The sequence below is a fragment of the Phoxinus phoxinus genome (genome assembly GCF_949152265.1).
Source record: "Phoxinus phoxinus genome assembly, chromosome: 2".
NCBI lineage: Eukaryota > Metazoa > Chordata > Actinopteri > Cypriniformes > Leuciscidae > Phoxinus > Phoxinus phoxinus.
This window is the reverse complement of record NC_136877.1, coordinates 44261617-44278294: the sequence shown is the minus strand read 5'-3', so window position 1 is coordinate 44278294 and position 16678 is coordinate 44261617. Positions and strand designations below refer to the sequence as shown.

The 16678-nt window shown below is 35.8% G+C and overlaps 2 protein-coding genes across 3 annotated transcripts in view; one reads left to right on the top strand and one right to left on the bottom strand.

Moving 5' to 3' along the window:
* Positions 1-16678, top strand: part of csrp3 (cysteine and glycine-rich protein 3 (cardiac LIM protein)) — a 347838-nt gene that overhangs the window by 177594 nt on the left and 153566 nt on the right. The window lies entirely within an intron of this gene.
* nav2a (neuron navigator 2a) overlaps positions 1-16678 on the bottom strand; it is a 198931-nt gene that overhangs the window by 50671 nt on the left and 131582 nt on the right. For both annotated transcript variants that reach the window (XM_079593513.1, XM_079593514.1), the window contains 4 exons: positions 8718-8790; positions 7010-7232; positions 6471-6524; positions 3397-3530 (listed from right to left, as the gene is read on the bottom strand). In XM_079593513.1, the coding sequence (XP_079449639.1) occupies positions 3397-3530; positions 6471-6524; positions 7010-7232; positions 8718-8790 (484 nt within the window). The remainder of the gene's footprint in view (positions 1-3396; positions 3531-6470; positions 6525-7009; positions 7233-8717; positions 8791-16678) is intronic.

Sequence of the window (16678 nt, the reverse complement as noted above, 5' to 3'; positions counted from 1 at the left end):
CTGTCAGAAGACCTCAAGTGCCCAAAACTCGGAAAACAGCTGAGCATACAGTATACTAATGCTGCACATTACAAATTAGATCTAAAGAGATATAAAACTATAGATTCCCTGAATGCCGTAGGTTTCTCACAGATAAATTAAGTGTTGTTTATTCATATATATATATCACACTGAAATTTTATGGCACTTAAGTTAAGATTGACTGCGCTTCTTAAAAAAAAAGCTTAAATGTTTCTTTTTTATTCAGGTTTTTTTGTTGCTGCATATTTTATTCAGTGATCTGACATGCGGAAAAACACTGTTCCCATCTCATTCAGTTTAGCATTTAATGAGCGGCAAAGAAACAAAGCGGCAATTAGGAAGTGATTAAGGTCCAATTAGCCATGCAAGCCAGAGAGAAGTGGGTCAGACCACTAATGACTTCCAATAGGTGGAGAGAGGAAAGAGAGGGGCCGAGAGGGGGATAGGTCAAAAAAAAAGAAAAAAAGGCCTGCCTTAGTTATAGAGATTAAAGATGAGAGAGAGAAAATGATGTACAAGTTGAGCAGTTATTACCACAAAACAAACTATACAACAATGAACAGCAAAACTATGCATCAGTTGCACACCGGAAAGGCAGAAATAATCTAGCTGTCACCTCCATCTCTTCAGGAATCTCTAGAGCGTTGTGCCCTCAGGGTTTGTGGCCTCTCTCAATTCCTCTTAAAGTCCATATTTAAGTGATTATTTCTCCACGGCAGAATAACAGCTATCATTAGAGTCAGATGACCACCCCACGAGGACTGGCCAACCCTCTCAGGAAAAAATAGGACCCTTCCAAAAGATCCTAATATGTACCATGTAGGCGCTAATATGTACACTTTACGTATTAATGTTTAATTGCACTCTTTATGGGTTCAAAAAAAAAAAAAGAGTACTTTTTTGAAAGGGTACTGCCCCAGTGACAGCTTTTGTACCTTGTTTCTTAAACCGTTCATGCCTGTTTCATATTGCAGCTTGTCAGTGTTTTTTCCTCTGTTGAATATAGTCATCGTGTTTACATGTACAAGAAAATTTCAATTCACCCTCTGGGGTCTGAGGTGTTTTCTGGGCCCGTGGAGGTGTTTTAACATGCCCTGACATTTGTGTCATAAAGGCCATAAAACCCTTACTGGATATTTGTTCACAGGACGTTTGAGAGACCGTCAAATGTCTGTTTACTAACCATTTCAAAAATATCTTCTTTTGTGTTCAACAGAAGAAAGAAGCTCACAGGTTTGGAACAACTTGAGGGTGAGGAAATTATGACAAAATTTTAATTTTTGGGTGAACTATCCCTTTAATTATTTCACATTTAAATTACTTTCTAGACAGGAATTGCTCTGTAATTCACATTCTCACTGTCACACACTCAGATTGACAGAGCTAAATGTAATATGGAAGAATCAGTCGGCTGACACCATTTACTAACTTTCACTGTCACAAGACCAAAACATTTGAACTCTTCAACTGCACACAAGCCAGATATTAGTCAGGAGATTCACCAAAATACTGTTAAAAAGAGAGTCCTTGGAAACATGGGCATCGAACACATTAAACAAACTGTCAAAGTCTGCCATTAATGAATCTGCTTTGAAAAATACCTCGTAATTTCAATACCTAGCAATATGTAAACAAACATACAGTAGAAAAACAGGATAGTGCCTAAAACATAACACTGTGGAAACCTTCTCCTCTCTCTGTCTCTCTTTCACTGTCGCCACATTCTCATGCCCAAAACACACTAATTGGAGCTCAATTAATGCAGAAACTCTCCATTCACTCAGCTTTCAAAGCCGGTGCCACACACACACACACACACACACACACACACACACACACACACACACACACACACACACACACACACACACACACACTAGGGTTTGAGACTAGCTTCACTCAATGTCATTATAAGCAGTTATTTCCAGCACTGACTGCTACTGCACATTAACTGCTGCAAACACATCACACTCCGTCAGCGAACACAGAAATGTGGCTGGCCCATTTAAACACAGTGGCCGCTTAAAGTCAACATGAACTCTAAATTGACCCGGTTTAAATTATTGTGCATTATTCCAGAAAATGTTTATAAAGTTTTCTGCTACTTTACGAGGCCACGTAGGCTACTGGATAATGTTAACAAGATGCAAGTTTTACATTTAGATATTGTTTTAGTAAATGCACAAATTTAGAGTACACTATTGTTTGGGGTCAGTAACATTTTTATTTATTTAATTTAATTGTTATCCCTGTGATGTCGAAGCTGCAATTTTTTCCCCGCATCATTACTCCAGTCTTTAATGTCACATGATCCTTCAGAAATCACTCTAATATGCAGATGTGCTGCTCAAGAAACATTTACTATTACTATTAATGTTAAAAACAGCTGTGCTGATTAATATTTTTTTATGGAAACCATGATATATATTTTTTTCAGGATTCCTTGATGAATAAAAAGTACACACACACACACACACATACATACATACATATATATATATATACATACACATATATATATATATATATTAGGGCTGTCAAAACATTAATCGCGATTAATCGCATCCAAAATAAAAGTTTGTGTTTACATTATATATGTGTGTGTACTGTGTATAATTATTTATATATATAAAATCACACACAATCATGTATATATTTAAGAAAAATTGGTTATATTTATATATAAAATATGTATATATAATATAAATTATATAAATATATATACAGTATATAAATGCAAATATTTCTTAAATATATACATGAATGTGTGTGTATTTATACATAATAATTATACACAGTAGACACACATATATTATGCAAACACAAACTTTTATTTTGGATGTGATTAATCATGATTAATCTTTTGACAGCCCTAATATATATATATATATATATATATATATATATATATACAGTTTAAAATTAAAATATCTTGTAACAATGTAAAAATACAATACTTGCTGAATACAAAAATATATATATTCTATAAAAAAATATATATATATTGCATGCACAGAGCCTACAGAGTAAATATAGATTAGCCCCATAACTTTAAATACTTCATTAGTCTTTAAAATTCAAATAAAAGAAGATATTTAATTTTTGGAGAAAAAAACCCAAACCATCAACAAACATAGCAAATTTTGCCCTACAGTAAAACATGAGAATGTTTCTATTCAATTTGTGCAAAAACACGTTGCCAGGGGGTGTAGCTAGTCAGCATTATTTAAATAAATAAAATACAGACAATTGACTCATTTTGCCAAGTCTCCCAGCCGGCTGCCACACAAAAAGCCTTTTAATGAAATATGTCCCCGCTATTATCTGCTGTGGTGTAATGTTCCGGCTGTGAAGTCACAGTGAAGTTGTGTTTACCTTTGGCCTGAGCTGCTGCAGGTTTGGCTTTATCGCTGAACACCTGACTGCGGCGATTCCCTGCTGAACTGATGGACCCTCGAGGAGAACTCTCACTGCCCGCAGTGGACATCCTCGAGGTGGGCCCAGGTAATCTGTGACAGCAAGAGAAGCAGGACATTCACAACAAGATTTGTACAGTTTATGAAGAAAATGGACATGCTTCTTCTGGCTTGCTTCTTTTTAGAAACAGTCTTCTGAATATTTGTGCCCCAGATTCAGTCTTATTCAATTCATTGCCAGTTAATGAACTAAGCTGAAAATAAAAACTACTCTCTACAACAGAAAAACTATGAAAGCTTGTTTCCGCCACGTAAAAAAAAAAAGATAATTGTGACTTTTAATCTCACAATTCTGACTTTTTTTCTTGCAATTGCGAGTTTACATCTCGTAATTCTGACTTTTTTTCAGAATCGTGTGATATAAACTTGCAATTGCGAGTTATAAAGTCAGAATTGTGATGTAAATGCAATTCTGAGGAAATTCTGTCTTTTCTTCTTCAGAATTGGACTTTATATCTCACAATTCTGATATTATAACTCGCAATTGCAAGTTTATTTCACACAATCCTGAAAAGAAGTCAGAATGGTGAAATGTAAACTCGCGATTGCAAGAAAAAAAGTCAGAATTGTGAGATTAAAAGTAGTTAGCAAATAGTTTATCATGCTTCTGATTAATTCAACAATTTACAATTCGTAATCAACAATACATTTATTTCCACAAAATTATGCAAATGTATGCATAACAAACATATAAGGCAAACAATGCTTGAAAAACATTTATATATTTTTTATTTATTTATATTTAGTTATTAATTATATATATATATATATATATATATATATATATATATATATATATATAATTTTTGTATTATTATTTTTTTTCAATCATTGTTTGCCTGCGGTTGAGGGTTTAGTGAATTAGTGAATTAGTTCAACTCCACAGCTTTGTGCTGATGCTGCCCAGGGTAGAATAGAAGCTAAATATTTAGCTTTAACATAAAAAAACTGAAATGTACAGGGATCTAAACAAATCCTAAACTACAGTATATATTCAAAAAAAAAGATATGCCATATGTCATACTGAAATATAAGAAACATGGCAGTAAATACCGACCTCTGTGAAGGAGATTTGTAATTATAATGTGGCATTTCTCCATCAGTCCTAGCCTTAAAGATGATTGACAGACAAATAGACTAATCTCACCAAACAATCAAGTCTAGGTAAATGTCATGTCAATGTCATGTAAAATACAGGAACATGTAGTGACCTATGCTAATCACATTGCTGTCAATTGTGTGGCCTTGACATTTTCTCATAAGAATGTAAAATAGCAATGCTTTAGGGAGCATCTTTCCTCTCCATTTATTTTCCCGCTCACCTAAAAGGCTTAACTGCAATTACAACTATCCACCATTAGATGACAACATTGTTCCATATGTTGCCCAAAAATGAATGGTGGTATACTAAAGCCTGGGCCAATATTCACACTGGGGAGTGTATTTTTCAAATGCATTACACATGTGAGTGAAATGCATTTACATCACTTGGTGACTGAGTGCATGAACACATTCATTCAAAGCAGAATTACAACCTCAACCTTTCTGTCACACACCACACACCACTATTAATAATTAATCTCATACTCAAGCAGGGCATCACACAGAGAGGTTATTTTAAAGTTATCACGGCTCACTGAGCAGACATTTCCACAGGGACATGTTTTTGGGTAACATCACCTGACAGAACACATATTCTGTCTGGCCGAATTTATTCAAGGAAATCTTCACCAGAATTGGACATTATTTCTTTCTTTCTTTCTTGCGCCATTGCTTTGGCAAAGTATATGTGAACTGAACTAGATTGAAAGGGCAATATGGCTTTGTGCCCTAATTAAATAGCAAAAGACTGTGATTTAATCAAATATGTATATAGTATAGGTGTTTCCCACCTCTAAGAACGGCTCAGTTGACAGTGAGTGAATGCAGTGAACTCCATCTCTGCATGTGCTGTGAGTTTAGCATGCATTTGGGAACGTAGCAGGGACCAGTTATGCATTCTTTTCACATTAGCATAATTTACAGCATTTTTCTGGAAAGATGATTACAGCATTTCACTAGACTTGTAATGAGATGCGTTTGTAAAGCGGTAAAAAAAAAAAAAACCTCAATTGCAGTTTCCATCAAAATAAAAGCTCAAGAGTTTATCTCTTGGAAGTGAAGAAATTAGGAGAAAAAGTATTGTAATTTCCCTATTGTATAAAGTAAAATAATATATACTTACGGAATTTCATTTTACAGTGCATTTGTTTTACTATATATGCTATAATAGGAATAATAATATAAAATCATTATTAGTAGTATTATATTCTAATTGTTTGGCTTCCTAAAACACCAGTGTGAATGTAATGTAGATTGAGACCCTATATGAAGGTTGAGTCCCCTTTAAATAATTTAGCTTTTCTTGGAGCTCTTAATTTTGGGATGCCCCCGAACCCCCCTTGAGGATTTGCCTCACAAAATCATGTGAGAAACACTGCAATGTTACATACTTTCTTAAATAACTCTAATCACAGATAAAATACTTTATCAAAATTAGCTTTATAATACCCATAAAAACTTTACAAAACAACTGACCTACACATGCTTTAAACAGTGTAATTAACACATGATAAAACACCTGCAATATTGTGTTGGTCATGTGTTTTAATGCAGAATACTCTTTAGTTATAACGGTGTTTTCATTTATGAGAAGATAGCACAGTTATAACTGCAAAGTAAGGCATTATTGATGTAAGAATAAACATATTTTATAATGAATTATATATAAGGCAAATAATAAGTACTGGTCAATGCTTGTTGTAATGAATACATTGTGGCCAGTTCTAATATTTGCGTTAGTTTAACAGAACAATCCTGTAAATACATGGGCAGAATTAGACCACATTATAACATGCAGAGAGTAAGTGAGGAAGAGGAGGGTGATGACAAGCAGGTTGACAGAGGAGGAAATAGAGCGAGCGAGAGCGCTACCTAGAAGACTTTTTCTGACCAATGGAAAACTTGAGTTTACTCTGAGAGCCATCCCTAGATTGAAAGAAGAAGAGAAACAAGAGAAGAACGAGAGAGAGAGAGAGAGAGAGAGAGAGAGAGAGAGAGAGAGAGAGAGAGAGAGAGAGAGAGAGAGAGAGAGAGAGAGAGAGAGAGAGAGAGAGAGACAGACAGTGATGACTAACAACATCACAAAGCTAAGAGAATGAAAACACATTCAGATAGATTGATCAATCCACAAACAATCCATATAACGTATGTACAGTAGATAGACAGACAGACAGACAGACAGACAGACAGACAGACAGACAGACAGACAGACAGACAGACAGACAGACAGACAGATAGATAGATAGATAGATAGATAGATAGATAGATAGATAGATAGATAGACAGATAGACAGATAGACAGATAGACAGATAGATAGATAGATAGATAGATAGATAGATAGATAGATAGATAGATAGATAGATAGATAGATAGATAGATAGATAAATAGATAGATAGATTGATTGATTACCTGGACTGCATCTCTGCCTGTGTTCTGTGTGTGTGAGAGGTTGAGGTGTGTGTCCCATGCGAGGTGGAGATCAGCTGGGCCGGAGCGCTGCTCTGCTGGCTTAAGGGAGTGTGTGAATGTGTGTGTTGCGTGTGTGTCTGTCTGAACGCCTGCTGCTGCTGCTTGTATCGAGACAGGCTAAAGAAAAGTCCCAAGATGGCTTTCAGATTTCCATTCCGGATCTCTGTGAGGGAGAGACGTTCAACAAGAGATTGCTGTTCAGTACATCATCCTGCAGACACTTTTCTCTCAAAGTCATTAGTAAGGCACTGATTACAAGCACCGTCCCCCATAAAGCATGAACGGTTTGAGCACCTCGCACCAAAAACCTTCCAGTTATCCGGCAGTGTCCCACCATCAGTCAAGTGGGTGATAATAAAGCCGTCTGTTTTGATATTTTTATTGTATTTTCATTGATATGGCATTAACCGGCTGGATATTCTAAAAGAGGTTTAGCATCACTTTTAACACTGGGTTGTGAAGTACAGCTTTTCCTACGACAAAGACATTTGTAACATAGTGCTTGAGAGATAAGTTGTTAACACTTGCAATTAAGTTGCAAGTTGTTTGGCAACAAACAGAAAATCTCATGCATCATTAAATATTAATGTGCTTTGTATAGTCAAATAAACTTTGATGGCCTTTATTTAGTGCAGCGTCTGAGGGAATGAGGCCATGTTTACAGCAGGTATTACGATGTGTTTTTGGTCGATCGGATCACAGGTAGACGAGGGAGACACATTCCTGTTGACACCAGGTGCTTTAATCCGTCTCTTTTGTCCAATTTTCAACCACTTCTGTCCTAATTTATTCGAGGGGAGGGTCTATGGGTGGGTAAATCTACAGTATGGGCTTTTTCAGATCTTTCGATCTAATGGAAGAAAAAGCTCACGCAATTTACATATGAACGCGACCGGAGACAACGGAAAAACATACGGAGAACAGCAGCTTTAGTTTCTGCTCTGACAGTCGCAAGACCAGCCGAACGCTGTGAGTGAGTATTAGAAATCAGGAATGGTGAGAGAACATTGAGCTTGGTACATTATTCATCTTTAAACCAAACTTGGGTCTTCAGTCGACAAAGTTTAAATCCCGTCTGGCTAGGTAGCTTCTCATAATGTTTCCACATTAAGTCAGTAGACGGAGAGTAGACGGTCTTTTGTGGGTGTTTGAACACATTCGATCACATGAGTGTTTACACTATGAAATCAATCTGGTCTAATGCGTTTTCGACTACTTCTGGAACAAAAGTGGACAAGCTCAAAAAGTTTTAGACCCAGTTTACACTTGTATTTAGCGTTGTCCACTTCTGATTCGAATACATAAGTGAAGGGAAACACATTAAGTGATAAATTGTGTGCTGTAATTGTCCAATCAATGTTTTCCACCACATAAATATGCAAATAAAAACATTAACCCAGGGTTAAAAGATGTACAAAGAAAAATCTTGAAACTACCCAAATGACTAAATTACTAACCCCGGGTGAAGTATGAACAGTGTCAGACTTGTAACAACATAACCCAGTTTAAAATAACCCCAGGTTAATCATTTACATTGTAAAGAAAAGACCCATATTTTATAAAGTAATTGACTTAGCAACTAACTGAGATTAAATTGTTGTGAAATTGTACTTCCAATTTGACCATATTTCATACTTAGGCGTTTTACCTTCAGCTGATAGTCCCTGTATGTTCACACCTTTGGCTGCTAGGAAGCTCAGACAGGCATCAATGTTCTCAATCTAAAGAGAGACAGAGAGAGAAATGAATAGAGAATATTTTGGTAACGATCATTTAAAAAGATAATGAAAAAACCCTGTATACATGTATACGTCTTTACCTTAAAGAAAAAACCCACACACATTCAAACACAGGCCGGTTAAGTTAAAAACAGATGCTGTGTCGTTGCAGCCTGGATTCAGGTTGCTTCACATCTGCTCTGTCTGAATACGTGACTGGACGTTCACTCGCTCTAGGAGGTGTAGTGTTATCAGAGAGCATAGATTGGCTGCTCAGTCAAAGCAGTATGCAAAGCCTTTGCTCTCAATCGTTGAGGGCATCACATGTGCCCTGTTGCTAGGAGACGCCGCCGAGGCCACGACGCTGACCCAGCCGTATCCTAGGGTCACTCAATTGTCTGAGAGGACAGTGATGTAATAGGCTATACTTAAAGGTCATGTGATGTCACACTAGGAATATGTTAATGATACTTACCATACCTCTAGGGTCGAGGTTATTCATGATTGGTAATCGCAATTTAAGTAACACAAGTTATGTAATCAGATTACTTTTTCAAGTAATCTGTTAAATACAATACATTACTGTTAAATTTACAACAAAGTTACTTTTTCAAATAGGTAACGCAAGTTTTACTTTGTTTTCTTATTTATTGACTGACAGGTGAGTGTTTTGTTACTGAATAACGATTATCTGAATAACGAATCGGTTAAATTAATGATTCCTACTGGCGGTTTCATTTCACGATTTAAAGTATCATTGCATTTTTTCCCAACATTTCTTATTTGTATATTAAAAAATTTATTAAAGTCCCCTTGTAGTGAAAATCAAGTTTTTAATGTTGTTTATATTTCTATGTGGTGTTTTTAATATGCTTTAAGACAAACCATGTGCAAATTCATGAGTCAGCACCATTGCTGAGAATTTTCTCCTTAAAACTGCAGTGAACCAAAGACAGTCTCAAAAACGCGGTTTAAAATCGCTGGTGTTTCTGACGTCACAAACTACCTTGTAACCAATCAGGTCAGCGCGTGATCGTCAACGAGTGGATCTCTGAGCTGCTGTGAGTGAGTGGAGGCGGGGCTCATTTGCATATTCATAGGACCGCGTATACTAAAACGAGGCAAGAGTGTAGAGTTAAATTCAAGCTATTTTATGGCATAAATAAAGGTTTTTCAAGGGAATTTTTTTTTTAAATGTGTCATTTTGGTAATCAAAGATGAGTTTTAAGGGATACAGTTATTGTCTACAGGGGGGCTTTAAAAAATGTATCTCATAACATTATTTATTGCAGTTGTAATTTTACAGTGCACATTATTTAATTTAATTGATAACAGCCCTATAGTGTCTTATCATAATTTAATTTATTGATCAAATGAAAGAATTTGAAATGTGTACATTTAAAGTTTTTTTTTAAAAGGTCTTTATAAAGGTAAATAACACCCTGGGGTAAATATAAAAAATATGCAGATTTAAGTATGTAAAATCTGTAAAAGCAATATTTTTGAGGCCACCACATAATTAAGAGCATCACTTTGATTTAATGCCAATGTTCTGTATTAAGGAACTGGTCATCTGCCATGGGTTAGTCAGCACACGCGTCAGTTATGTCAGCTCCAGCAACACATTTCAGCCTCGCTGACTATATCCCAGTTGCTGGCAGCCAACAGTTGCTGGCCTGAAGGGTCAAGGGAGATATAGAAACGTGAGTAAAGAATCTGCTCTAGATTCCACTGGACCTTTGAAGGAACCACATTCCAGACATCCAGGACTAAAAATAACCTTTCTAAATAAAAACACTGCAGAGAGAGGAAATGGAATTTCTATATTTTCTTTCTCTCTGTGAATTGAATTACAAAGGCATAATATTCTATCAAGTCAATATGAATGCATTCAGAAAGTGGGGTGTGGGGCAATTTAGCTCTAACATAACAACATTGTCTTCTGTGATTGTTGGTCTGCAGGTCATGCATGACAGCAAGCGCCACTCTCATTACAAACTCACTGGTCAATAGAAATCAGAGCCTACTGGAATAAAAGGAAACAACTGATCATAGAGCATAAAAAGCACTTAACCCAAAACAAACACACGCTAGTATTTTAAAGTCACTGAAATGTAATAGTGAAAAGCATTAGTGGTCAACCAGTAATGTTTGTTCAAAGATCAATGTCGATATCTAGTCTGGCTGGAAAAAAAAATGCTTAAATTTTATAATTTTAATTGAATTAATCAAATACAACATTAAAAATGACATTTAATTTAAATATAATTACTTTAAAGTAATACAATTTTAAGACTGCAAATATAGACATACATTTCCAATGAATGAAATTAGCACTTCGTTTTACAAAATATTTTCACAAAAAATGCGGGGGAGAAATATTACTCAAGTTGTTTGTTTATTATGCACTAATAATGATGCTCCTGGTGCGTAATGTATGGGAGAATCGACTTCCACGATTGGTTTCTATAATGTGGATGTTACTAACAACATTTTTACAATAATCTAATAAGCAAACATACTCATAGTATGATGTTGGGAAATGACAAAAGGAAGTCAAACCTCTGTAAAAATAGCCAAGCATTCGATCGATGCTGATAATCTCAAAATGGCCAAATATCATTCAATACATTTCCTTCAATCCAAAAAACAGTAATAATGATAAAAATCCACTTTTGTTCAAGCTTTTTCCAAATACATGTATGGCCTGAAATACTCCATCAAAATGTTTGACTGGCCAAAGATCTTGAAAGTATGTTAATAACTTTCCGAACATGCCATGTATAAGTTCTTTCCATAATACAGACATATTGAAAACACAAAGAAGCTTTGTACTTAGAAAAATATATATATTTGTTTTCCATTTACAGACTATACGCAGCTTACATGTCTATATCATGAATAACAATATAAAAGCATTTTGAATTCTATCTTACTCCACGTTTCGCAAGTATCCTATGTCAATAATCAATCCAGGAAGTCCTTAAAGCAATGCGACGGCGTACCTGAAGAAAGAGTTTTATTTGCTTCTCCGCTCAATGCATGTTACCTGTGAGAGACTGTAGGAGTGTATCTGCTTCTCAGCGGCTCTATAGTGCCTAACACAACAGGGCAGAGACGGCCTGCTAAACAAACACCTTCACACACACACACACTCACACACACACACACACACACACGCGCACACACACGCACACGCACACACACGCACACACGCACACACACACACACACACACACACAGAACTATTGTCTGTCTCGAACACGTAAACATGCTTAAACGCACACATGTGAACATATACCGGATACATTCCTTCTATATGAGACTCCCTCCACACACACTCTCTCTCTTATTATATGTCTCCATCTCTCCCTCTGGTTGTTTTCCCCCTCTCTGTCATTATATTTTTCATCACCACTGGTTTTCTAATAAACTCCTCCTTGCGTGTAAGTGTGTTTATGTGTAAGTGAGTTAGAGTTGAGGAGAGAGAGAGAATGTGTGTATTTAAAGGTGATGACTGACAGGGGAACTGGTCATGTGACGTTCTTTATATAATGGCAGTAAATACTGTATAAATAATAAACTTGAATTAGAATAAAATCAATTAAACAAACATATCTGATGCCATTAATATTATGGACACTAACCTTTAAAGTTGTCATATCATGCTTTTTAATGTGAAAATTATATTACAATTTTGTTTGATAAAATTTAGATCAAATCAAGATAAAATTTTGGGATCCTTTTTAGAATAAAATCCTCATTCCTCCTCATTACTTCACAATATATGTGTTGTTGGTGTGTAAATGTGGTGGTCATGCGCTCAAATGTGCCTGTCTAATGTCTAAAAGATGTGCTATGCATTTTTCAGTTCTGAAAGTTAGTTTATGGTTTCAAACAATGAACTATTTTATTGCGAAAAAATTATTTCAAACACATAATTTAGAGTCACTATGACCCAGAAACACACAAGTTTTATGCACTGAAAAAAAAGAAAGGCAATGTCACCCTACATTTAAATGATTATATCTCAGCTTCTAGTAAAAACATAATAATATCATTAAAAAGCTGAAGCCTTTTTTTTTTTTTTATCTCAAAATAGGTAATCAGGTCATAGCAACTGATGGAGGAGGTACTGTAACATTTGACTGTTTTATGATAAGACCCTGTATAGTAAAATATAATAAAGCAACATTAAAATGTGTCCTGTGCAAAAAATACTTTCAGTGTAAAATAAAGTTAAAATAATTAAAAAATGTGATTTATTCCTGTGATAGCAAAGCCACATTTTCAGCAGCCATTACTCCAAATTTCAATGTTGCCAGTAAATTGAATGCATTTTTGCTAAATAATAATATTTATTTCTTTAAAAATATATTTTTTTTTTAACGTTTTCAGCGGTAGTTCACACTCACAATTACTCAACACAAAGATGAATTGTGTCCAACTTTTATCACTTATAAAGAAAAAAAGAGAAAAGCACAAGCAGTGATGGACGCCTCCTCAGAAGAATGTGGTTTGAGTTTTGATTCCTTCCACATCCTGAGCACAAATCCCACACAAACAACCTCCTGTGATGATTGACAGGTCACCAAATTGGATTAGCGTGCCACTCATTCCCCTTATAATTCATTCCCCTTAACTAACAAAACAAAAGACAAGAGAGTTCAGAAAAGTGGTCATGCTATCTAGGCCTATTGTATATTCAACCCTCTCCTCTCCCATCGTTTTCTGTCCTTAAAAAGTAATTTCTCCCACTTCAAAGTGCTCTGCTCTGCTTTGCTAACATCCACCTGACATGTGACCAGAGAATGACTCAGCTGAAGCAACCATCTTTGTGTCAATATGCACCAGCAGTAAAGTTACAACACTGAGATTTCCTGTGTGTTTTAGCAGTCCTGTGTCAACAGCCCTGGACATAAACGCAGCGTATCTTGCGAGCAGCTTGCTTTGCTTTGTCTGCACTGCTGGGTGGTTTAAAGGGGAGGAGGAGATGGTCTAAAAGGGATCAGACAGAACAAGCAGGTGTAAAAACAATCCCAAAGGTGAACGGGAGAATCTGATAAAATAGCTATCGAATGAACACCAGACATCCAGGGGTAACAGATATACCTGCATTGTTTAAATAGAAACTAACACTCCACGTTTATTTAGAAAAGGTTTTAAGCAGTTGATACTAGTACAGCGATAAGTGCTTGCAATGAACTAAGAACGGCTATTATTTTTTACACACACACGTTTGTTTCACTACATTATAGACTTCCATTGTTTTTGTATGTGGTAAATTATATTTTTATATTATACGCCAGGGTCCAGTAAAATGTCCTCACTAGTCAGTTGTCATATTAATTTCACTATTCAAGTGAGGCCATTTGGTATATTTGGTACATTTGGCACACACACACACACACACGCACACACACACACACACACACACACACACACACACACACACACACACACACACACACACACACACACACACACACACACACACACACACACACACACACACACACACACACACACACACACACAGTCTTAATGCAATATCAATTACAGCAAAAAAAATAAAAAATAAATCAAACCTTTGGGGTAACAAAGATCTTTTTAAATAATACTTTTATTCAGCGATGCATTAAACTGATGAAAAGGTCAGACTAAAGACCTTTACCAAAGATATTCAAAAAGATAGCAATTTCAAATGAATGCTGTTATTTTGAACTTTCTCTTCATCAAAGAATCTTGAAAAAAAGCATCACAGTTTCCACAAAAAATATTAAGCAGCACGACTGTTTTATACGACTGATAATAAATAGGATATTTTTGAGCAGCAAATCAGCATATTAAAATGATTTCTGAAGGATCATGTGACTCTGAAGCAGTGTTGGGTAAGTTACTCTAAAAAAGTAATTAATTACTAGTTACTAATTACCTCTTCAACAGTGTAATTAGATTACTGTACTAATTACTCACTCTAAAAAGTATTTAATTACTTTTAATTACTAATTACTTTCTAAATCCCATATCAACCTCAACCATCTGAATAATACAAGGATAGACATTAAACTGTTTTAATTCTTCCAAATATATTCTATAAAATTGCATGAATTATCCTTAAACTGACCAAACAATTTAAAGGGAGAAGGTTAAATAATAAACATATACTTTTTAACATCAGACAATAAATTGATGTTAAACCCACTATTGTTTTATATAGACCTGTTCTAGTTAATACCAGTCTGATCTCATGACATTTTATACTTATTTTACAAAAAAAAACTAAAATCATTACCATTCAAATGTTTGTAATATTTGTTTTATTTTACTGGTCTTACTGTGCATGACTCACCAGTGAATGTTTTTTTTTTTTAATAATCGTATCTTATTGTCTCATCTTTCATCAAACTGTAATGAATATGCTGAGCTGCATTAAATATTATGGTCCTCCAAAGCAATTGAGATAAATGCATTCAAATTCCCTACAATATGAGCCCGAATACCTCCATTGATTAGTTTAATGTGTTTACATATTTACCCATCTGAATGCTGAGGTTAAGTATCATGTCAGCAATTAGCGTTCGCAGAGATATCGCTCAACCGAATGGATCTTTATGCTAATCAACACGAGTGCTTGTATGTCCAGTGTTGCTGGAGGCCCATTCACTGAGCGATTGTGCAATTCCCGCTCTTGATAAAAACACACAATGATGATATTTGCATAATGGCTTTGCTTGCACCTGCTTCCAGCAGTGTTTTGCCTCCTAGCTAAAGACGCACAAGCACATAAACAAATACACACGCTGGAATTTAACCAGCTTCAGAGTGACTTACACACAGGAAAACTGCATTGAGATGCAGAACGCCTGCTGAGACATACAAAAAAAAAAGTGCATATACGCACATGCTAATACAGTCACCACCGGCTGAGATGAAGAAGACGACCGAATTCAAAAGGCCAGAGTATTCACGCAGCTACAGAACGAGAGAAAACTGTGAGCAAAGAAAAGGAAAAGAGAAAGAAAATGGGAACACAAAGGCTGTGTGTGTCTAAAAGTAGTAAATTATGGTGCGATTTGCTGCTAAGGGGACGGAGCTAATTGATGGAGCCAGAGAAAAGGAAGTCAGTGAGAGAGACGGGTAAAAGACATCAGACCCCAGCCATTCAAAACTCATAATCTACTTCTCACATCTGTTTACCAGCAAACTTTCTTTATAAAGCTGGTCAACCAGGGCTGGGAGACGAGAACTAGCACTTAATCTGAACAGTTTTAATTAAAGGGGTCATGACATGGGTTTTTTTATTTTATTATTATGTTCCCTTAGGTGCAATTATAGTATTACTATAGTTTTTTTTACAAAAAACTTTTAAAATGTAGTGATTTATGACCTTTTCCCACCCTGTTTCTCATCCTCTGATTCAAACAGTCTGTTTTGGGGGTGTTTCCCCTTTAAGACTTCAGTGTTAACGCCCACTGTTATGATTGGCTAACGTCAGTGCCTATGCATCAATTATTAACGCCCCCAGTCAGAACATTTGCGCATTCAGCGTATTTAAAAAGTAGTTTAAAGTTTTAAATACATTACTTACAGTTTGCGTCGTCTATGTTGAGCCCAGAATAATCGGCACGGACTTATCTTTGAGCAACAGTTTTCTGGCAAAGGCAGCATCATTTTGGGATTTGTTCTCAAACAGTCATCCTTAAATGTATAGAACAAACGCTTAAACTAACACTGCCGTGACTGGGACGTCCGCAAAAAATAAAGTGCATCCATTTTTCCCTGACGTCTGGATCTTTCGCAGCGTATTCAAAGATGTTGTTTGTCCACAGCCAGGAACAGCACATCTGCGGCATCGTAATTTCCCTGTACACAGACCCACTCGCTGTCC